This window comes from Diabrotica undecimpunctata, chromosome 3, assembly GCF_040954645.1.
Source record: "Diabrotica undecimpunctata isolate CICGRU chromosome 3, icDiaUnde3, whole genome shotgun sequence".
NCBI classification, from domain to species: domain Eukaryota; kingdom Metazoa; phylum Arthropoda; class Insecta; order Coleoptera; family Chrysomelidae; genus Diabrotica; species Diabrotica undecimpunctata.
The window spans coordinates 11,449,960-11,476,031 of NC_092805.1; the positions used below are offsets into that span (position 1 = coordinate 11,449,960).

Below are 26,072 nucleotides of genomic sequence, written 5' to 3' on the forward strand. Positions count from 1 at the left end.
TAAGTGTCTCTACCAAGTTTTGCTATGCCGTAATCATATTAACCTACGCTCCTTCATTTTTACATTAATTGGTGTCACCTCTAGACTTTCCCCAATAAACACATTTATCATTTTATCCTTTGTCAGTTGACTCATCCATAGAAGCATACTTATTTCTGTCTTATTCAATTTTTGAATCTCTTTTTCCTTTTAGTTTATAGTTTTCACAATAATTTCACCATCTAAAGGTATCTACATATTTGTAGTAGTAACTCCTCCTTTAAATGAACATTATAGATACCTAAGTACTCTCTTTTACCCTACTAAGTTTTAAACTGTTTTATTCAAGAGCTTGTTTCCACTATTCCTGTCAGCTCTAAATCTCTTCAGTATTTCCTACTACCATTTTATTCATTATTGGTTAGAAAACATTGTCTTGTAACAAATTTGTTGTATTTCTGTTTTTCATGTTTTTGATATTACAATCTCGACTCAAAAAGTGCATGGTTTAAAGTTTTTTGATCATGGATCATGGTCACCATTTTCCAGTTTTTAATTTACATTTTTTGTAAATTTTCCTTACATGTTTCCTGTCAATTTTTTAGTAGTCGTCCCTTTGTTTTGGCCCATCTTCCATCTGCAATTTTTGCCTAATGATCCAGCTAACTCATTCTTCTTGATCTAATGATTTGGCTAATTTCTGATTTTATCGAAGGGTGAGGGTGGGGTAAAACTTTTCGTCTAATAAGCACACTATACCAAATTAATAAATTACTGAGAATATGTGAGACAATTTTATTATAACCACTCAGTTTTTTTTTATAAAAAAATATACTACAGGTTTGAAAACTATATTTTGAGGAAATAAAACATTAATAAATGAACAAACTTCTTGCTCTAGTTTATTTTGTACAATCCAAAATAAATCTATACAAATATATTATTTACATACAAAATCATTGAATTAAATATTAAATTCTTATTACAGTTATTTAGACATTCCAAACAAAATTATAATAATGCTATTTTGTATTTTATTCAAAAGATATGTATTTGTACCACCTAGACAAATCCTTCTTCGTAAAATATTGTTATAAATTAATTTTAAACATTTAATTAATTTTTTATTGAACTAGGCAAATGACTTATTTAAGTAGATATGTTTGATTAGTGAGGTTGACAAAACGTGCCCATATCATATTTGTCAGTAGAAAAAAAAATTGGTTTAAGTCATTTAAATAGTGAAAACCGCTGTCAAATGGTCGGCAAATGATCTACTTTTGATTTTTGTGGATTATTATTTGGTTTAGAAGGGCTAATTGGAGTTGATCCTGCCAACTGCGGTAATGTGGTCCCCAGAAGCGAATTCTGAAACAAAATTGTAAATATATCAATATACAGACGACCCATTTTTATGAAGTAGGTAAAGTCTTAAATTCTAGAAAAATACTTCAATAAAATAATAAATCTCGCAGTTTTATTTTTCTGTTTCAAAGCGACAAAGATCAAATATTTGATGATCACAAAAAGTGAGGCATTTCAACTACCGAGGGTGTGATAAGTTTCGAAAAACGATCGAGACAGTCGATCGTTTCACGTGTACATTCAAGTGAGATCCGATTATTGAAAATTGCAACAAGTCTTCTAGTTTTCCTGATCCAAAAATTAAGACGGCCAGCTCGTAGGCTTTATTCAGTAGCTTTGAACTTATTACGGATTTAAATCATGTTCTTTTCTGTACATTTTAGTGCATATGTTGGTTTATATGGTTCAGTAGTTTTCAGTTTGTAACGACGTTTGCTATTTAGGTAAGGCGTAAAGGGATAATAGTGCGCAGGAGAGCGCACGATTCCTCCACAAAAAATGAAATAGTAAGTACTAGAAACAATACTAAAAAATACAATCTACGATTCTTACATATACTAACGAAAATTTACAAAATGTTATGTGTGCAATCAGAAATGACAGCAAAAAATAAGGGAAATCGGGAAGAGCTTTCAACATTCTCCAATCGACTTTAAGAAAAAGAATAACGGGCACACGCCACCCCGTTTAGATACATCTGTATTTTCAGATGAAATAGAAAAAGAATTAAGAGAGTTGTTACCGCTTGCTAAATTATTCTATGGCTAAACACCTAAATAACTTACGACGATTGGTATTCAGGCAAGCTGAAGAAAATAATATCCCAAATAGTTTTAATAAAGAGAAGAGGTTAGATGGCAAATATTGGCTTTATGTGTTTATAAAAAGTAATTTCTTCAACAACACATTTTTAAGTTTGAGCCAAACAGAATTTTCAATATAGACGAATCTGGCATTACAACAGCCCAAAAAAATGTCCAAAGGTTTATGGACCTAAAGGTACTAAAAAGGTAGGATCTGCTATATCTGCCTAACGTGAAAACTATCACAGCCATTTTGTGCATTGTCCCTCGTGTTGATATATCCTCGTAAAAGAATGTATCTTTCACTTAAGAAAAATGGACCCCTTGGTGATTTATACAAATGTTTCAAAAACGGATGGATCAATACAGAACTTTTTAATGAGTGGTTGTGCCATTTTGTAAGACAGGCAAAGCTCACAGCAACTTATTTCATCCTTTTTGTTCTGGATAATCCCTCCAGCCATATTTTTATTGATGCATATAATTTTCGCAAAGAAAAAACATTTATATGGTGTCACTTCTACCACACACCTCAGATCATCTTCAGTCTTTGACTTGACCTTCTTTGGTTCTTAAAAGAAGCAGTTTATAGAGAATATGATGTTTTTCTGTCTAATACAGGTCATCAAAAAAATAAACGAAAGTGACATAGTTGAGCTGTTAAATAAAGTATTTATGAAAGTTGCCACTATGGAGAAAGCAGTGTTCGATCTCGATAAATTTAATGAGAATAATTTTGCTTCTGCCAATTCAGCAAAGGAAATTATAGTGGAAGCCGCTTCTCTACCAGGGAACGTCTACAATGTCTAAACTAAATGCATCTACTGATGAGTCAATGTTAGATATTAAAAATGATCAGCTTTCTACATCTAAGGAAAATTCCTTTTTCGTTTTTGCTTCAATAACAGCGAAAACCGTTAAACCAGATATTAAAAGAAAATCTCGTTACAGGCAACAATCGAAAATTCTTACAGCACATCAATAAAGACAAAATTGGAGGATGCCTAAGAAAAAAGACGATTAAGGGACGAGAATCTCAAGAGAAAGGAGGAACAGAATCGCGATAAAGATTTTTGAAGGCAAAAAATAAGTGAGTGCAGGAAAAACTTGAGAACACCTGAGACGCCTGATGTAACAGACCGTGATTTGTTAGATATTATCGATGAAGACGAATTAGATGATGTCGAAGAGAACGAACAGAGAAGTGTCCTCGATGACGGACTCCACGGTTAAGGACCCGGAATAGCACCAATCAGGGTCATACAAGCGAATCGTTTGCATAGTAAGGCAGCTTAGACCTTACTTCTGTTGCTATGAGAAGGTTCGATCGAGCACTGGGTATACTAGACCCAAATAGAAGGAATATTAGGTGTTAGATTAAATATCATATATACCAGATATGTCGAAATCCCGAGGATTTATATAATAGTTTATTGAAGATATACAATAAGCCAATTGATTGCATTACGACCATTATATAGAACTGAAGATTTCTAAAGAAGAAAGATCCATGATCATCATTGGTGACTATAAACCTTAAACCTTATGTATAGTGTAGCAGGTCTATAATGGTTCTTAAAATAAATATTTATTTCACTAAAATTAAATTTCTATAATTTAACATGTAAATTTGCATAAGAGAGGTACTTACTCTAGACTTATCCCTTATTTTATCATTAGTTTGGATATCGTTTTCTTCAATTTTGTAATGTAAGTTTTGAAAATAAGCATGTGTAAGAAGCTTTTCACATGTCCACCGTTTGACTGGATCTTTATCTAAACATTTCTAAAACAAATGTTATAATATACAATCAGATAAAGACACTACAAAGAATTTTAAAATATACTTTGTATATCCTAAATAGAAATTCAGATTTTTAATAAATTTAATTATTTATTTGATTTATTATTAATTATTTAATTTCATATGGATGCCACAGCGTTTTCCTTCAATGTGAACTAATTCCTACGTCCTACCTTTTAAAAGACAAAAAGTTACGATATAATATGGAATCATACAGGCCAATCTTAATTGCGTGCTCCATGTGCAAACTTATAAAAAAAATTTTTAATAAACTTTGAAAAATAAAGGCAGATATCGAGTATAGTTTTATTAATCAAATCTTGCCCAAGAACTTTTGCTCACTAAAGTATCCTCAGGGGCATTTCGTCAGTTTTGGGCTATCCAACAATCCCAGAATGTCGTAAACATAAAATTAACAATAAAGTTGAACATAACACTACACTAAACAAGGACAAACAGTTTAAAATAGTCGAAAGCTACATTTTTGTTGGCAACAGGAGAGAGAATGATCATTACAGTTTTCTGTAATGCAGAAAAACTTAATTATAGTAACACCTTCACAGATAAGTATAGCTTACTTTTTAATTCTACTGATAAATTAAAAAAACCATACTATGAAAGAATTAGGACATACTCTAATAAATGAAACTTTGATTTTCCCGATATATTCGATCCAATAGTCGCCGATCCTCATACCCCTTGACCAATCAATGTTCCACAATGTAATGTAAATTTGAGCAAATGCAATATGTCGGAAATACATCCCACGGTAATAAAAATTAGTTTGTCAAATATACTCCAATCTGATGAAAATGTTTCGAAAATATTTACAGATAGTTCTGTCATCGAATGCGATAGTCTGTGGACTAGTACGCATTTCGATGCGCATCGCCCCGCCTCTAATTTTCCCATTGGCTCTTGACCTGGAAATCCCTATTTATCGCTCGAAGAGCGCATATAAATATTGGCGATTTTCAGGTCAGCCAGGTCAGTCCCTCACGGGCTCTCCGAGAGCTTACTGCTCTCGGGGCTCTTCTTCCTGCATTTGTTTTCCATACTCTGTGGCTGAGAATTGTTTCAACTTAACTTGGTGTTTTATTTCGACGAAGAAATTGTCATGTAAGAAATATCTTGCCTTTTTCAAGGCAAGACACCGAAGATAAATATTTTCCAAGTCCATAACCCGAAAATGGACTTAAGTAGAGGAGCTCTCGACGTTTACTCCGAAGCCATCTACAGAGCACCCGGGGATATCAGAAGGTGGCTAGACCCTTATTTGTTCCCCCGAGGTGACAGTTCAAAACCTTTCAAACTTATCCTCACTGTAGCATAGATACAGCCAAATTATTCGCTCTTGATCAAGAAATTAAATTTGGTAATGATACCAGTATCATTACGGCGGTGATTCTTTCTGATTCTCTGAGATAGATTACTTCAACTAATCCTAGACACCAAATCGAACCAATTATTAAATCAGAACTTTACATATGTCAAGAAACAGGCAGAACAGACGAGAAGACTATAACTAGATGACGAACCCTTCTTTTTTTTATTATTTAAAAAACTTACTCCACATCAACCACGTACGGTTATTAGTGGGATGACGAACACAATAGGTTTAATATAATTATTTACATTAAATAGTATAGTACAATTTTATATCTCTTAAATAACTTAGTACATTTAAATTTTTATTTGTCAGGATGGATTTGAGCTCGTCTGAAATTCCATGCATTCTTCTTTGATTTTGGAAACATGGGCAGTCAAGCAGGAAGTGTTTCACTATCAATGAAGTGGAGCAGTTGTTGCAAATTGGTGGTTGATATTTACTGATTAAAAATTTGTGTGTGACAGCAGTATGACCAATTCTTAAACGGTTTATAATTACTTGATCTAGTCTACTTGTGGGGTTGTTCAAAGAGCTGTTCACCTTTGGGCATATTGGTTTTAATTTGGTTGCTGAATTTTCCCAGCCATTTTGTTTCATGTCACTATAAGGATATTTTGTAATTTTTGTGGTATCTTCTAAGTTGATACGGCTTGTAGTTGCTAGTTGATCTGCTTTTACATTTTCCCAGATTCCAGTGTGGGATGGTACACAAATGAAAGCTGTGTCCTTTCCCATGGAATGAAGTATTTCTTATTCATTTTTTATTGCTTGTATAATGGGATTTGTTGTATAAATTTGCTTTAATTTCAATAACGCATTAAGTGAATCTGTAATGATGACGCACTTCATCGTGTTACTCGTTTTGAAAAAAGTTAAGGCTTTTAATACAGCTGTGGTTTCGCCTGTGGGTTTACTACAATTTGTAGATAAGTGTATGCTGTAGGAGTTTTCTTCATTAGAATAGTAAGCAGCAGCATGTCCATCTGGGGTTTTAGAGGCGTCGGTAAAGATTTGTAAGTAGTTGGGGTAATGGGATATGATTTCTGCAAAAGATGTTTAATTATCGAGAAGTTTGTATTTGATTTGGGGTACTTTCTTAGTGTCAAGTCAATGGTCAGTAGGCGGGTTGTCCATGGAGGAGATATTACATTTGTATATAGCAATAGACTAAGTTGATTCATGTTAAAATTTGTGACTTTTATTCTTTCTATTAGAGGTATACAGTTTGTTGTCTTTTTAAAAGAGAGGATGCCAGGCTGGAAAATTTGAGAGAAAAGAGGATGTTGTTTTTGAATTGAAATTTTGGCAATTTAGTTTAATGATAATTGTTGTTGCCTTATGTTTAGAGGTGGTTCGTTAGCTGGAACTTGTCGACTACTAGTGGGACTAGTTCTAAGTGTACCAAGTGCCAATCAAAGCTGTAGATTGAACACTGTTAAGCCTTTTCAAGGTAGTTTTGCTTGCGGTGTTATAACAAATGCAACTGTAATCTAGTTTATTCCTAATGATTGATTTATATATGTCTATTAATATTTTAGTATCTGAGCCCCAAACTTTATTAGAAAGAATTTTGAGTATATTTAACCTAGATTGACAGGAATTCTGTAGTTTGTTGATATGCAAGTTCCAATTTAAGGATCTGGTTAAACCTAAAAAATTAACTCCTTCTGATTGTTTTAATGATAAATTAAAGTTAGGTGAGTGGAATACGGAGAACTGTTTTTATTAAAAATTATGGATTGTGTTTTTTCTGTAGAGAAGTTAAACCCAGTTTTTAACGTCAAATTTTCAAGCCGAGTTAAGTTTTTAGTTCTTTAGTTAGAGATTTTAGACGGGATACTCATAGTTCTTTGTGTTGAAAAACTAAATTCCAACTTTCTGTTCACCTTAATTATTAATATATACACCAGACTCAAAATTATAAGAAAGTGTGTTCAATTTTACAAATACTTACTTTTAAAAAGTCCAAGGTAGTGGGGTTTACCATAGGTAATCTAACTTCTAAAGGGGTAATTTGTCCAGGAACTGGAAGAATAGTACCGCTAAAAAAATCATTATTTTTGAAAGCCTGCATATGTCGTTGTAAGAGGTCACCGACTGTCGATCTTATGAGGAAGAGTTGATCTACGTCTGATTTTCCTGGCCACAAAGCTTCACCTTTTATGAGTTCGGCTAAAACGCAACCTATAACAAATAGAGTGATATCCTTTTTAAGCTATTTATTATGTTATATATTATTGAGTGTCATCAAACTAACATAATTTATAAACAATTTTTTATAATTAATTACCTATTGCCCACACATCCACTGGAGTTCCATATTGCGTATCACCTACAAGTAATTCGGGTGCTCTATACCATCGTGTTGCAACATAATCCGTATAATTTTCTCCGGGATCTTAAATGTAAACAAATATTTTCGTTTTATATAAAAAATATTGTTTTATTTAAAATTAAATTTATTGTCGTAGATATATCACATTTTAAAATGACTACTCACTTAACATCCTTGCAAATCCAAAGTCACACAATTTGACCACACCTGTAGCTGTTAAAAGTATATTTTCAGGTTTAATATCCCTATGAATGCAACCGTGCTGGTGGCAGTACGCTACTGCTTGAAGAGTTTGCCATATAATTTGCTGAGTCAGGAGATCTGGACAACCACGTGGATATCTTTCCAATTCGTTTAAAACCGTTTTGTCGCAAAACTCAAAAACTAAATGAAGGCGTCGTTTTCTTCTGAATACTTCAATGAGGTTCACGAGGTTGGGATGTTTAAGATTCTAAAATGTAAGATAGTTAAAAAATCGATTTGTGGTCGTAAAATGTTATACATTTTTAATATTAATGAAGATTAAACAATGGCAATATTTACTAAAGTAAATCAGTCAACCAGTATTATACAAATCAATAAAATTTCACAGCACGTGGGCTTTGAGATTTGACCTCGATATTTAAGAATTTATAATACCGGGATACCTTTTAGCCTGTTTACCTTTTATGGTTTTTTAATTATTTTTTCTGGTATCTACTAAATTTATCGACAGTTAAAGATTGGTAATGGATCTTAGAGCCAGTGTGTCTCCAGCAAAACTTTAAGCAATATCCACTGATCCTCACGAATAAATTAGAAATTCTAAAAGTAGAATCACACTCGCACGTTTCGAAGGGCCAGTACCGTGTAACCACTTTTTTATAATGTTATCACTGGGAATGTTTTTCGAAAGAAATGAAACATGATTTTTACGGTCTGCAAAAGGAAATATGGCGCTTTATAAGAGGTCAATGAACGAAGGTAAAGGAACTCATAGAACCAAAACACATAGACAAGGATACGTGGATTGACTACCTAAAAAAGCTCTTTGCAGAGGAAGAACAAACGACGAGAGAACCCGAAACACCAGAAATTACTACAAATGAAGAACTTAATATAAATGTACAGGATGTTCATCAATTTGAACGTAAAATCCTCCGGAATATCTATGGAGGAGTACAGGAGGGCGGATTATGGGGTAGACGCTATAATTTAGAACTTTACCGCCTGTATAACAAACCTGATATTATTAGGTCCTTCAAGAAGGAAGAAGGAGATGCAGACGCAGATCACGATTTAAGGATCAGGTAGAGGAAGACCTGAGAATGTTGGGAGTACGAAACTGGAAAGTACAGGCGAAGAATAGAAGAGAATGAAGACTAATCCTAGAGCAGGCCAAGACACACAATGATGATGATAATGGATGTTCGTCAAATACTTGAAAAGCTGAAGAACAGAAAATTCTAACGAATTTGGTTTTTACCCGACGGTGCTCCAATGCATCGCGCTGCCCCTATTCACGATCATCTAAATAATAACTTTCCTGAGAGGTGGATAAGCAGAGGAGGATCAACTGTGGCCACCGTGATCACCAATCATCCGGTCACCCATCAATTCTCCAAAATTGATTTTTTTCATGTAGGGTTATTTAAAACCTTATATAACAGAAGCCTTCAACAATATAAAAAGTAGAATAAGTGAGTGATGATGATTTTTACGGTCTGCAAAAAGAAATATGGCGCTTCATAAGAGGTCAAAGAACGAAGTCAAAGGAACTAATAGGACCAAAACACATAGAAAAGGATACGTGAATTGAATACCTAAAAAAGCTCTGTGCAGAATAAGAACAAACGACGCTAGAACCCGAAACAACAGAAATTACCACAAATGAAGAACTTAATATGAATATATAGGATGTTCGTCAAATACTTGAAAAGCTGAAGAACAGAAAAAAAGCAGGTAAAGATAAGATACTAAACGAATTACTGAAATATTGTGGAGCAGCAATGACAAAACAATTAACAAAATTAATTAATAAAATTATAAAACAGAATAAAATACCGGAAGAATGGAGAACGAGCGAACTAATTTTAATATTTAAAAAAGGAGATAAAAAACAGCCAAAAAAGTTCCGGAGGTATAAACTATACTTTAAATACTAACCTAATACTTACAACTAAAGTTTTACAAGTACTAATAAATCAGGGAATAAGTTTAGCAGATCAACAGATAGATAGATATAATAGAAAAAAAGAATGGAATAACCACATAAGCAGAATGGAGGAGACCTGTGTCGTCAAAATAGCAAGAGATAAGTCACCAATCGGCAGAAGAAGTATCGGACAACCGCGCAAAACATGGAGTGACAACCTTCCATAGAAGTTTTAATCCGCCAATGAACAAGCAGAATCGCTTATAAAGAGGAAGAAGAAGAAGAAATATAATCCTACTCTCACGTTTCGAAGAACCAGTACTGTGTAACCACTTTTTAATGTAGTGTGAAAATCTTCCAAAAGAACATATCGTGACGTATTCCTTGATAGGCTCAAGGGATGACTAAATATGTGGTGGATTCGGATCGAATAGTGTAAGGGCACGCACTTATCCGCGTAGTGCCTACGCAAAACACCTGCCCATCCGCCTACCAAACTACCAACTAAAAATACGCCCCTCTTCTGCAGCAACTCACCCGATACGAGTTTTCTACGAACGTAACTTCAGGCGTGTCGCTTTGTTAGTGTCACTTTGTTAAACACCTTCATCTGTAATATATAGAAATAGTAAGCTTCCTCGGTCAGTCGTCATCTCCTTCTAGCGTGCGCTTTTATATCTCTTTTCTCTTGATGATCTAGTGGCATTCAGGACCTTATTATTAAAACTCCTACCATCCATGGAAAAGCTTCGTATTATACTGTGTAATTTTAGCTCTCCTTATATTATTTCTAGCTCTTTTCCCTTTTTGGTAAGAGCTTGGTTGTTCTATATTTGACATGATTTTTGATATAGCTAGTGTTCATCTTTTTGCTTTCCCTATATGCGCGGTGAATTCCAGCCTTTTATCTAGTTGTATTCCGATGTATCTGTTGCTTTTGACTGGGATTATTTCTACGTCATAAATATAATAGTGGTTTGCCTTATTCCTGCCTTTAAGACCCATTTGTTCGTACATATAACCAGTGGTTAAAGTTTTATCTGTTCCATCCAGTCCGATATCTTTTTCTCGCTGTGACAGCTTCTAGGCCTATGAGTGTTTATTTTTCTCCTTTCCAAGCAAATAGGTCCGCTTTTTTGTTCCCTTCAATACCAGTACGTTCAGGTACCCAGGATAAACTTACTTTGTTATTTTTTTCCGATCCGATTAGATCTAATTATGAACACAGTTCCAAAATAACTTAGAGTCAACTCCATTCGATTTTAGTGACTGTATTGTCTCCTGACTATCCGATATCATTTTTATTGATCTGTCCCTGCAGTTGATCTTTATTAGTTCCGGCTAGTACGTCTTAATAGCATAAATTTCTGCTTTGAAGATAGTAGAGTGATTATCTAGGCTTTCACTAAAACTTGGCCTTGGTTTTCCTCCGTATACTCCAGTTCCAACTCCTTATTCGATTTTAGAGCCTTTATATACCAGCATGACATGAGAAATATGGGAATACGTGCTTGGCGAAGGAAGGCGATGGATAAGAACGACTGAAGAGAAATTTTTGAGGAGTCGAGGACTCACACAGGGTTGTAAAGCCAGAATGATGATGATGATATATGCCATCATTAAAAATATGTAATAAAATCAATTAATAGTAGGATTAAAGGCAAAGAAAATTATAGTAATTCTAGTATTCAAAAAAATAATTTAATAAAGAAGCACCTATCGGAAATATACCTCCAATAATGATATAAAAAATGGGATATACACATTCTTTATTTTAATTCTTACCTTTAAAAGTCTAATTTCTCTGAGTGCTATCTTCCTTATTAGAGGGTCTTCTTCGCTTTCAGCAAATTTCTTAATAGCCACAATTTCTCCAGTATCTCGATTCCTACATTTATAAACAATACCATAACTCCCTTCTCCCAACTTTCCTATTTTTTCATAACGTTCCATACTCTTAGACGGTGTCCTAGCCCTAAAACAAATTGAATCAGAATATATTTCAAACATTTTGAAATATGTAAAATATAGCAACATATTTATTAAGGTTTTTCTATTAGTCGGTAACTAATTTGATTTTTATTTCGATATTCAGTGAAGATCCAAACGTGGTCCTGGTAGAAGAAGAATATCGTGGTTAAAAAATCTAAGACAATGGTACAAAAATCGACTACGTCATTGTTTAGAGCTGCTATTAATAAAGCTACGATAGCGAATCATAGACATATATTTTCGTGAGTTTCATCCGGCAAGTGAAGGGACCATCTTTCTTAAACTTTTTTCCTCTGTCTCTGTCTTTTGTATCAGTAGCGGATACACGGAATACGAAAAGAGAAATTATTCCCTCCCCACCCCACCAAGAAGGCCTAAAATTAAAGAAAATATATTATTTTTTTCTTTTATGTGGTTTGGGTTTATCTTTTTATGTCTTTTGGTTGGAAGTTTCCCCTAAGACAAATGTCTAAATTCACCACTGTTTTGTATGGAGGGAGAGAGGGGGTTTGTCAAGACGAGAAAGAGAGAGTAAAATAAAATAACGAACTAGAGAGAGATAAAGGAAATTAGTTGAGAGATGAAATGAGAGAGTTGAAAAAACTTATTTAGAAAAAATATAAGCAGGGTGATTAATAATTTCGTGGTATACCAAACATACAATTTTTTTAAATGGACCACCCTGTATATTTTTTCAAATTTGTATTCTTCTTATAATTCTTTTAAATCTCTGGTAAATATCTGGAACGAAATTAATAAAAACACAATTATATACCACAGAATTTAAATTCCTGTTAACGAAACTCACATTTATTAGAAAATACAACCAAACAATACTAATAATTTAATTAATATACCAATCATAAAACAACTGTTTTATGTTTATTTTTTACCTAGTTTACATTTTAACGGCAGGTTCGTTATCGACTAATCACAAAAAGCAATAAAGTCAAACCTTCAAAATATTCTTTGAGCCAAATACGTGCAATGAATCACATACTTGGATTTAATTAGTTGACAACAAAACATATAGAAAGCATTATAGACTATATGAGGAAATAATTGGTTACGTAAATAACCAAGTACCTGCTGTAAATTGATTCATTTAAATGAAATAGGTGGACCATTTAATGAATCACTCAGAAGTTTCTACTAAAGGATCACACCCACATGGAGGCGGACACTGTCCATGCGCTGATAGAGCAAAAGAGAAAGATACATAATATGGAACTAGAAGATTTTAAAAATTTTAGATCTGTGTATGATGTCAAAACATCTCAAAATCTGCCTTTGATTAATAGAAAAAGAGACATTAACAAACAGCAAGTTCTTTTGTCAAACTGTGTTTAAAAAAGTAAAACAAAACAACATGGGAACTCTGTTTTTGAAAAGTAATTTTTATGACGAAAACCGGGAGATTGACCTTGTTAGGCTTCGAAGACGACACCTAACATTGCCAAAATATTTGCAACTGGTATCACAAATTGCAATACCTATATCACAACAAAAGTTTAATGATCTATTGGCAAAACTTCCATGTGTTCCCAAATTTTGCCATGATTTTTATAAAAACTTAAAGCATACTAGTAATACTAATAGTGACTATCCAGAAGGAGACTTAGGTACTTAAGGATGACTGAGTGGTTTGTTCGTAAAATACCATTTTGGTTAAATCCATAGATGCATTATTTGTATTTGTAAATGTGAATTGTATGGAAATAAATTTTGTAAGTCATATAAATATAATATAATATAATAAATTATGGAAGAGTTCTACAGTTGCAATATATTCTTGAATTGTATATAGGTTGCTTGGTTCGCAATGAGATGAAATTTACAAGTAGATTTCCTGTAAATGATGATTAATCTGATTAAACCGACGATCTGTACCTATTTTAGAATGTATAGAATCGCCTGTTTGTCTAATCACCACACAACATTTCAACAACAGTAAAGTCTTTTATTATTCCTAGATCGATAAAACAATAATATATATATATATATATATATATATATATATATATATATATATATATATAATTACTGTAACAAAGTTGATGTTGCATGTTTTTTACCTAATTTATTTTAAAGCTGTACGGCCTTTTCCACGATCAGAAAATTTCATTTTTGCCATGAACATGAAAATATCAATATCTGGCAATGAATTTTGTTATTTATTATTCCACATGCAAGGTTCACTTTGCTTTGTATTAAAGTATTATCGAGGCTAATCTAAAAGAATTGTACCAAAGCCAAGAATATTATTCAACCTTGTTAATCTCATATAATCTGGTGCAATAGAGAAAAAGTTTGTTCGGTTGGTATATAAAAATTATTTTATGAATTTATAAAGAGTATACCTCCTTCGAGATTCAAACATCCTGGAAATTATCCAGGTGTTATTATATTCCCATTCCATGGTAAATGGTATTGTCTCTTCTTTATCGTTTATATAATTAAGGAATGTGTCCAACAACTCTGATCCATGAGGCCTTACTGAAAATACATCACCTACATATCTCCACCATATTGTGGGTTTTAAATTTAGTTTAGAAATATTATTTGTTGTGTTCAAATCTTCCATATATATACAGGCTAATAATGGAGATAAATTAGAGCCCATTGCTAGACCAAAAGTTTGTTTATAGAATTAATTATTTAGTTGAAAGTAGGTATTGTCAGTACATAATGTCAATAACTCCATTATAGCTGATAAATTTGGTCTTAATTTAGTTCCCAATGTATCATCATTATCTAATTTTGTTTTGATTATATTTAAAATCTTATCTAATGGTTATATCCTAAAATTGTTCCTAAAGATAATTCATAAGAGAATTTACAAGCTGTGTGAAAGTAAAATTTCCCCCAACCAGTTCGGGTTCACAAATGCTGTTGGTACTAGAGAGGCTTTGTTCTCAGTACAAGTCTTATTCCAGAGATGCAGAGACGTCAACTGCGGCGTATACGCATGTCTGGTTGATTACGAGAAAGCGTTTGGTCGAGTACACCACGCCAAGAGGATGCAAATGCTAAAAGAAGCAAGAATTATCTGATCTGAAAATAATTAGAAATCTTTACTGGAATCAGACAGCAAATATCAGAGTTGAAAGTGAACACACTGACTATGTGAAGATCATGCGTGGAGTGAGGCAAGGCTATATTTTGTCTCCTCTAATCTTCAATACGTACACTGAAAGAATATTTATCGAAGCTTTGCACGAAACTGAAAAAGGAATTCTACTAAATGGTTACCGACTAAACAACATCAGATATGCAGATGACACCATAGTATTTGCGGACAACTTAGAAGACCTACAAGTTCTTATGAACAAAATCACGTATTACAGTCAACAATATGGACTCAATATAAACGTTAAGAACACAAAGCTTATGATAATTAGCAAGAAAAGGATAACAGAAAGTCAACTCTACATCAAAAAAACCCTTGTAGAAAGAGTGATGCAGTACAACTACCTCGGCACCATAATAAATGAACAATGGACAACCAGGAGATTAGAGCACGCATCGGAAAAGCTAGATCTACCTTCAATCGGATGGGGGCCTTCTTCAAGAGTCACAACCTCTCTTTTGATACAAAAGTAAGAATGCTGCGATGCTACGTCTTCTTTGTCGTTTTTTATGGTGTTGAATCGGGTACCTTGAACGAAGATATGTGCAGAAAACTGGAAACATTTGAGATGTGGCTATATCAAAGAATACTTAAGATCCCGTGGACTGACCGAGTCACAAATAAGAAGGTCCTCAGAAGAACGAATAAGAACCGAGAGGTACTGACCACTATCAAATCTCGAAAGTTACAATTCTTCGGACATATTATGCGAAATGAATCCAGATATGCTCTCCTTCAAGCCATCCTGCAAGGAAAAATATTTGGCAAACGAGGTCCAGGAAGAAGAAGAACGTCTTGGGTAAAGAACCTCAGAATCTGGTTCAATATATCTGTGCAACTTTTCCGCGCTGCTGCAGATAAGATAAAGATTGCCATGATGATCGTCAATATTCGTAACGGATAGGCACATCAAGAAGAAGAATCTATATGGTACATTTGTAAATAAACTATTTATGTCAAAACTTACTAAAATATTATTTGAATTAAATTCAATATTTGATAATTTATTTAAAAAATGTTGTGCATTTTTTATAAATGTTTCATTTCTATTTGAAAATAGTTGTAAATATTTAATAAAAATTTGGACAATTCACTACAAGGAGAATTCATGGTACTACAAATAGGTCTAGATGGTGTATTCGTTTTATGAACTTTCTGTCCTCCATAAAAATGTATTGGTAGTTGCTGACATACTTTTTCAACAGCGCTAATAATCAGTTTTGGAACCGGAGCAACAACGTGCCGATATAGCTCTTCAAAAGCTGTAATTATATCCAGTGATTTAATTCCATATAAAACAATATTTTTTAACATAAAATATGGACTATCTTAACTACGAAGCTTCTATGGAACAATTGCACAAATTCTTAGGAGATTCAAGCCAGATTATACGAGACATTTTCAGCCAGTACTCTACTTCAGTAGAGTTATTATTTTATTTATTGCTTAAACTTAAATGCGGGCGGACTATACACTACCAAATTTGGGTTTATTGACGTTACTAATTATTTTGTCGTTATCATGATTATTATTGAAATATTAACTGATTCACCTGTTGTTTATTGAAAGTGTAAAAGTACAATGGAAACCAAACTATTAGATAACAAAAACTTAAATGTCAACACAATAAAATTACCAATAATGCCATCACGAACGAACGAACCATTTCTTGTCTACGGGTTAAGGTCACCAATAATATATGTATGTATTTGTTTAATTGAAGTATCGACATGACATAAAAACGTTGAAAATTGTTTCTTTTAATAAAACACACGGATAATACAATCAATAATTCGTAGAAAAATAGTGTATTTGGAAATTGAAACACTAGTTTAATATGATTTAAGAAACTAGTATTCGATAAAAATATATGTTAGAATTTGTGTAATATTTAAAATTATTAATATCAATTCAGTCTATACAAAACTTTTATATGCGAAAGGTGCAAAATGTATTAGAACGTTATTTTGAACTTTTGATTTATAAAGGTTATGTTTTTACTAGATCAAAGTTGTGGAAAGGCATTTCAAAGTTTCTCTTAAAAATTTAAATATTTAAACGATTATTTCTTCAGTTCTGAACATGTAAATAGTGAATTATATTAAAATCAAAATCATGTTCGAGTCTAATCTAAAATAGCTCGCAAAGAAGTTAATTTTATAGTGGTTTAATAACTTAAGAAAAGTAATTAAGTATAAAAGTGAAAGTGATTTGTATACTGAATATTGGAATCGTGAGTAGATAAAATATACTTTTTTCATCTATTTGGATTTATATATTTAAGTAAACAACTGCAATCAGTTATAAGTATTATCCAATTTATATGAACTGGTATGACAACGAAAGCTGTAAAACAGCACCGGTTTTAGTCGGATTTTAAAATCCATTTAAAAGATGTCATCTTCCAATCAGCTACCATAAAATGCATCATACTCAAAAGCAGTTAGTCAACCACGTAGTATATTAATCCCAAGCAGAGATCAAGCTATTTTGTTTCACACTCTAGAGAATTGTACAATTAATGACTATCTTGAAGGATTGAGTCAGCATATAGAACCGAAAAATATAATTTTCGCATCCCGTATATCAAACGGTAGAATATGCATATATCTATTATCCAAAAACCTAGTAGATAAATTCATAGCAGAAACAAAGAAAATAATAGTAAATGGAAATATACTAGAAGCGAGAAGATTAATAACTCCATCAGTCCGCTTAATTCTGTCCAATGTATGTCCAAGCATACCTTCTAACATAATAATGGACGAATTAATAAAACTAGGTTTAAATCCTCTCTCAGACATATCATATCTACGGATAGAAGCAACCAATCCTGCCTTTAGTCATATTCTAAGCTTCCGAAGACAAATTTTCGTTTCACCTTTTCCAGACAACTTTGTACTACCTGAATCTTTTATTATCGAGTTGGAACAAACATCATACCGCATATTTATAGCCCAAAACGAAAATTGTTTCAAATGCAAATTAACTGGACACCAGGCAGCTAATTGTCCAAATATTTCACCTTCTAACCATCCTCACAATGATAGTGCAATGCAAACAGAAATAAGACAAAATTCATCAATAAATCATACTCAACAAGATAATCTACAAAATACTCCCGCAATCTCAAATACCACTCCCTCCACACTTACTACGTCTTCTCAAACCACATTACAAAGAGTAGCAATCCCAAATTTATCAATAAACCAAACCCAACAGTGCTCACTACAAAATACATCCATACATTTGACCACTTCTTCAGTTAACACTACAATCGCAACACCTACATCGTCTGAGTCATCCTCTAATACCCAAAAACATAAATCAACCTTACCCGAAACAAGTCAACACTTACCTCCAAATAAAAATACACATTTGAATTCTTACGAACCCCAAGTAACTTCGAACAAAGCAACCGGAAAAAGAACCCTAGAAGATGCAATCACGCCACCCTCCGAAGAAAACTTTGAAAAACCTAAGCTTTAATTAAAGAAAAAAACCAAAACTGATGACAAAAACTTAAGAAATGATATACCAAATCTCCAAACATTATTGGAACCAGTTAGAGAATGTGTAGAAAGGGAAAAGTAATTGTTAAGCTTCGATCAAGTAGTGGATCTATTTGAAAATATACAAGGATCAAAAGACATAATCAGCGTAACAAAATTGTACTCAGAAGACTCTTATGTACTTATAAAGTTTCTAACGGAATTACATTCATACTACATCGACAAAAGAATGAAAACCATAAGCACCAAATTAATACGAAAACTTGGCAAACACATAGGTTTACTCTCTACAGTGAAAACTTCATTATCGGAAGAAGATTCCGACTAATCGGTAAATAATTCCTCTAAAGAATAATAATATCACTGTTGACTTCATGTCTGTTCCATCACAAGTCTTAGGAAAAAACATGAATATTAAAAAACACAATAAGTTATCTTAAAGACTCAGAACTGTATCAATTATTGTAATTTTTTCTACCTTTACCTGTATTATATTTTTTAGGTCGCTAATAACCCTTGTAGTTGCAGAGTAAATAAAAAAAAAAAAAAGTTGTGGAAAAGAATATGTCTTTCACACAACAAAGGGAGTAGCCTCAGATAATAGAACTGATAAAACATATGATGACCTATCTAAATTAAGGAAAAACGATTCTGACGAGTGACAAAGAAGAATATGATAAAGAAGATGAATGTAACAGTGATTCAAGCTTATTGGATGAAAATGCACAACAATCGGTAGAATCTTCTTCCTTCTTTCTACGGTGCCCTATCCAATTAATGGATGTTGGCGACAATTCTGGCATACTCCTCTCGGTCTCGTGTGACTCTAAAGAGTGCATGGGCATCGAGGTTTGTCCAATCCATTATGTTTTTAAGCCATGAGCATTTCTTTCTTCCGATGCCCCGTTTTCCTTCTATCTTCCCTTCTGTAATAAGCTTTAAGAACTGGTACTTGGAATTTCGAAATATATGACCCAGATAAGCAGTTTTTCTTCTTTTTATTATTGGTAGCAATTCTCGATCTCTGCTCATTTGATTTAATACTTCGACATTTGTTATGTGATCTGTCCAGGGAATTTTAAGTAGTCTTCTAAATACCCACATTTCGAAGGCCTCCAATCGGTTCATCACACTGGACTTCATGGTCCAGGTTTCTACACCATATAGCAGTATGAAGTAAATGTAACATTTTACATAGCGATATCGAAGCGTTAAGTTAAGGCTGCTGTTGCTTAGCAAGGTTCTCATATTAGTAAATGCTGTTCTGGCTTGCTCAATCCTGCTACGTATATCTACGTCTGGATCTAGATCTTCAGTTATCCAACTACGGAGATATCTGAACTTGGGGACCTTTTGGATGTTCTTATTGTTTACTTTTATATTTAATTGCATATTTCGTGTTCTGCTATCCACCACTATCTTCGTCTTGTCTATATTAATCTTCAAGCCCAGTCGTTCTCCTTCAGTGTTTATTCTATCTATTAGTCGTTGTAACGCTTCTTCGCTATTAGCTATTATGACTGTATCATCAGCATAGCGAAGATTACTATTAGTCTGTCCGTTGATTTTGATTCCATCTTCAGTGTCACTTGAGGATCTATCGAAAATCGTTTCGGAGTAAAGATTAAAAAGAAGGGGTGACAAGACACAACCCTATCGTACACCTTTTTCGATTGAGAAATATGATATAAATTCCAGTCCTACTCACACAGATACCACTTGATTCATATAAAGGTTCTTTATGATTTTAAGGTCATTCTCATCTATAGAACGTTCGTACTTTCTGGTATTCTATAAAGCATAGGAAGACATCTTTTTGCTGATCTCCGCATTTCTGAAGTAGGACACTTAAGTTATAAAGTGCTTCTCTTGTGCCAAATCCTTGTCTGAAACCGAATTGTGTGGGGCTAATGTCTCTTTCACATCTGTTGTATATTCTTGTGTGAATTATCTTTAAGAAGAGTTTTAGGTCCCGGTAGAATCTAACGACCAGCAAAATAATGACGATGAATAGTACGAAGTTGACTGTACTCATTTACGTCTCGATATACAGTTTCCTTCTAATGAATCATAATATGTCTATGACGATATTTATCCTCAAAATACAATCGAAGTAACTCCTTTTCATGTATACAGGAAACTGATCAATGATGAAATTTTACAACTTATTGTAGATGAAACTAACAGAAATGCTGCGCAAGTAAAAAATGCACAACGTTATAGCAGATCATCCAGAATCCATGCGTGGAAACCTACCAATAAAGAAGAAATTTTAAAATTTTTGGGTTGTGTTATGTACATGGGAATTGTCAAACTTCCCAAAATTGCTGATTATTGGAGTAAGTCACTATTGTATAATTTTACTTTTATTTCTTCTGTAATTACCAGAAACAGATTTCAGTTTCTTTTGAGATTCTTACATTTTGCTGATAACACGGGTGTTTTACCAAACCATCGTTGCCATTAAATTAGAAAATTATTTGAAATGACACAATTTTTGCCCAACAATGTAATCTTGGCTCAATAATAGTTGCTGATGAAAGTATGATTCCCTTTCAAACAATGTAACATTCAAAGGCAAAATGGCTAATAAAGAGCAGGATTTATCGGAAAAAATTGTAGTAGATTTAGCAAAAGACTATGTACAAAAAGGAAGCGTTGTAATAACCGATAATTACTACACGTCTGTGACTCTAGCAAAACAATTATTAGATGCTAATAGTCACTTATTAGGGACACTAAGTAAAAAGAAAAAATATGTTCCAGAAGATATACTTTCCGCAAAATTAAAAAAGGGGAGATAATTGAAAAGGAACATCGTAATAGCATTGTAATAGGCAAATGGCCCGACAAACGTGATGTCTTCTTCTTGACGACCAGACATCGAATCGACATGAAAGAACCAGGTAAACATAAGAAAGATGGTGTAGCTATAATTAAATCTGAAGCGATTATAGACTACAACAAAGGAAAAGATGGTGTTGACGTCTCAGATCAACTCGCAATCTATTTCTCACCTCTGAGAAAAACTGTTCGCTGGTACCATAAAGCTGCAATTGAAGTTTAATTGAATACGGCTATCATAATAGTTTAATAATATATAATTCCTTCAACACACCTAAACAGCAAGTTATCTCATTTCGGGATATGCTAATCTTGAGTTTAGTCAATTACAGTCCGATGCCCGAACCTATTACCACTGTAAAGCATATGTTAGTTACAGTTGACGCCAAAACTACAAACAATAGGAAGAAGACAAAACGTTGTATCCAATGTTATACTGAAACAGTTGCAACAAAAGGCAGTACAGAAACTCAAAAGAAACCCAACTTTGTTTCTACATTTTGTAATGTTTTCGAAAAATTTTACTGTGTGACATGTTTTACTAAAAAGCATTAAGTTGTTCAGGATCACCGGTGATACTAGTGGCACATACGTGTGTAATATGTTACTGCAGTGCCATTAGGAGAGAGAAGAATGGATAGCAACCATTCGTTAAATACCATAACGTCACCACATCCTTGCGAAGGATAAAGGATAGAGGAGGAGATGAATAAATATTATTTTGTAAGCATTTTTCACAGTCTTGTGGTGGCAGCCAATGTGTTAAAATGTCCTATGGGCTTGTAGTCTAATATCTATCTCAAGAGGTAACTGATCAGCAGGCACAAGAAGTCCGACCATACCTATATTTGACCCCATAATTATTTCTGAGATAAGAAACATGGAAAGGTGAATTCTGGCGCAGTGAACAGAAAAAAATATGAGAACAAATCAGCTGAATCAGTTTAGGAGATTCGATTATTCCATTCCCAAGCTTAAAAATAAACATCATGTCAAAGTTAACTCTTCTGCTAAGAAGAGAATCCAGATTCAGAAATTGATGATGCCAGATTAAAAATAAGACCTATGCAATTTAAAAGAACAGTATATCAGAAATCTTTCTTGAACTCTCAGTTGAATTTTCACGTTGGAAGCGGACAAGAAAAAAGTATGGAACTTTTAGAAATACAACCCTACGAAAATCTCTGCTTAACCAAACCAAATCAAAAATTATTTCATAGCCTTGTTGCGTATAAGATCTGTCTGCAGATTAAAGGACAAATTTCTATGAAAACCACTCCTAGATCTGTGTTACTATTAATCCTCTTAATCAAAATATCCCATCGAATTTATTCAAAACCGTAGCCTCAAGAGATCGATAAAACTGGATCACCTGACATTTTTCAAGATTAATAATTAATTTTTTATTAACACACCGATTAGCAAAACTGTACAATGATTTCTATAACTTAATACAATCCCAATATTCTCGAATAATACAAAACAATTTTAAGTCATCTGAATATGCTAAGACGTCATAATCACTCTGTGGTAGGATCTGATAGGATCTTCAACAAAAACTGCAAATAGCTTGGAAAGTATTCATTAGAGTAATGCCCTTTAGTTTGACACACAAAAACCGGTTTTGCAAATAACTTTCCAACCAGTAAGTTCTCAGTTCAGTAAGTTTTCCAGTTTATGCAAAAGACAATGATCTACCCTGTCGAATACTTTAGGCAAGTAAGTATAAATGAAATCCATCTGAGAACTGTTTTCCAATGCATTTATAATGTAATCAGAGTAAACTAGTAGGTTGGTAGAGGTTGAACGACCAGGCAGTAAACCAAGCTGACCAGTATTCCAAAGCTGTTAGACAAGACACTCGAAAATACAACCAAGAACAAATTTAAAATACCATTGAGAACAATAGAAATATAAAAGTATTGAGAAAAAGACTAAGAATGGGGACAAGGCAGATAATAAAGATTAAAATAGGAATGGTCATCTTACAACCCTTAAAATAGTTGAAGACTTCTACAAATTGTTGTACATAAGCCAGCACAAAGCAAATAGCAGAGAAGATCAAGTACCAAAAATATTAACAAGAAAAAAGGGCATTGTCAACCAAGGATCAGAGCTACTACCGGAAATCACAATAGACGAAATCAAACTAGCCCTAAGAAAGGCTAAGAATAACAAATCTCCAGGCGAAGATTTTGTAGTTACTGATGCAATCAAAATCGGAGGCACTTGCCTATTTGCCGACAAATGGCACAATGTTGAGGTTATTCTATTGTACAAAAAAAGAGATCCCCATGAATTAGAAATCTACAGACCCATAAGTATTTTTAGTCACCTATACAAACTCCTTACAAGAATAGTAACGAATCGTCTTAAGAAAAAACTTGATTTTTACCAGCCAATAGAGCAAGCGGGATTTCGTACCAGATTTGGAACAAACGATCACCTAGCTATATGAACTTCATTTAGTGTGTGCCAATGTGGATCTTAAAATAATCATTTCCAAAACAAAATTCATGACAAACCTAGTACCTAGCGGAAATATTAATATTGGAGACAACGAAGTAGAGCTGGCGGAAAAATACATATACTTTGGACACGAAATAAAGATCACAAGAGACAGCCAAACATGCGAACTACAAAACATGGAAAACTCAAAGAGATCTTTAAAATCGATATACCAATTTCTTTAAAACGTAAAACATTTGACCAACGTGTGTTGCCTGTGATGACCTATTGTGCTGAAACTTTGACATTGACAGCTACAACTTCTAAAACGTTGCAAATAGCTTAGAGGAAAACGGAAAGGTCAATACTGAGTATATCCCTTCGTGTCCGAGTCAGAAATGAAGACTTAAGACGAAGAACATTAGTTATCGATGTAATTTCCCAAATTGCCACACTGAAATGGAACTGGGCCGGACACGTCTCCCGAATCAGTCATGAAAGGAGAACGAAGAGATTGCTTCAGTGGAGGCCGAGGATAGACAAAGAAGTAGAGGAAGGATCCCTACTCGCTGGACTGACGATCTCAAGAAAATATCAAGAAATTTGATGAAAAGTGTTCAAGATAGAGCACAATGGACTGGAAAAATGAGGGAGGATTATGTCCAGCAGTGGACGCAAAGGGCTGGGTGATGATGATGAATTAGTCACTAGAGCCTCGAAAATTTTAGGAATAACAGAAAGGATTGTAATGGAACAATAATTAGAAATATATGAATTGTATAAAATAATTTGACAAAAAATAAAACACATCGATTTCCTTGACGTTTATAAAATATCTCTCCGGCTGGAGCCTGGAGTATATCATATTTTAAGATTATAAATGAGACATAGCTCGTGGATAAAACTTACTGTGTACCTACACACTATTAAAACATCAGCATTAAATATTTTAATAAGATAACTGTGAAACTGATACTTCTGAAAGTTGATAAAGATAAAAATTAAGTTTATAAATGAGTATAATTTTATCCGAATTACTACAGTTTTCCTTTTAATTTACCCAGTTAATTAATAGTCCCAATAAACTTCTTTTATTAGCCATAAAACAATTTTTTGTACCGTTAACAGGTTTCCACCATATGATTAAAACCTACACATAGAATAAATGTCAAAGGTAACAAAGACACAAGATTTCGATCTTTTAATGGTTTCTTGTATAAAAACAGCACACAATTAACATACCTCTTAGGAAGCAGTTGCAATTGGTTTCCGAGTAACCACAATTTACTTCCGTTAAACCATTTCTCCATCCGATCATATCATAAAGTTCGCGAATACTAGTTAGTCGTGCCTTTTTCACTTGTTTACATCGTTTGCCGTTGTCATGGAGACGCTCTATATTGATGAAAAACTTTTCATGATACGGACGGACAGTAATATTTCTTTTCAATGTCAAATGGTTTTACCTACTTGAGGAATTTATCATATACATGTCTTTTGTTTCAATATTTATTATTTTGGGCTATAAATAGAATTTTTTAATTCAGTATATAGAAGAAAAAAAATATAAATGAAATATTTAACGACGATAATTAACATACTGCTCGTATCATATGAAAAATTAACTTTTTTAATTGACATGCTTTATTTATTGTAACCTGCTTACACAAGCATCAATGAACCATGTATTTAACTAAGATAGACAGGAGGTCCACAAAGTGATGAAAGGTCATTTATCCGCCTTCTCATGTTTTTCATAAATTCATATACCTTGCAATATTTAAATGCACATAATTGGATATTTAGCATTGGAGATTTAGGATAAGCACGCCTTCGATAGATAGGACATGTAATTAGGCGAGATGAAGATGCAACGATCAGAAAAATTTTCGACCGAAGAGGACCAGTGGGAAGACGAGCCAGAGCAAGACCAAAACTTAGGTATCAAGATAACATAGAGGATGATCTAAAATCCATCAGAGTTAAAGCATGGAGAAGAGTTGCCAAAGACAGGCTGAATGGAAGATTGTTCTGAAGAAGGCTTTGGCTCATAACGAGCTGTAATGCCACTGATGATGATGATGAATTGAATATTTTGATTAGTAGCTTGAAGCTCATTGACACATGGAAAGATTACGTAGAACGACTTTTTAACGATAAACGCAGAGCAACAGTGGACCAAGATGACGACATGACTGGACCCGAAATACTAAGGTCTGAAGTGGAAAAAGCCATTTCATCGCTAAAAAACGACAAAACACCAGGTCCCGACAACATACAGAGCGAGATCATAAAACTCCTATGCGAAACGGATGACCACTTCCTCGATTTTCTGA

At 33.5% G+C, this 26,072-nt stretch overlaps 1 protein-coding gene across 1 annotated transcript; it reads right to left on the reverse strand.

The window, feature by feature from the left end:
• Positions 1-894: 894 nt before the first annotated feature.
• On the reverse strand, positions 895-25,066 carry LOC140435484 (cyclin-dependent kinase-like 4). Its single transcript, XM_072524217.1, has 7 exons — positions 24,979-25,066; positions 11,596-11,785; positions 7,842-8,127; positions 7,632-7,739; positions 7,296-7,525; positions 3,799-3,933; positions 895-1,347 (listed from the first exon to the last, which is right to left on the reverse strand). The coding sequence occupies exons 1-7, from the start codon at positions 25,044-25,046 to the stop codon at positions 1,234-1,236; spliced, it is 1,131 nt and encodes a 376-aa protein (XP_072380318.1). The 5' UTR covers positions 25,047-25,066; the 3' UTR covers positions 895-1,233.
• Positions 25,067-26,072: the final 1,006 nt, after the last annotated feature.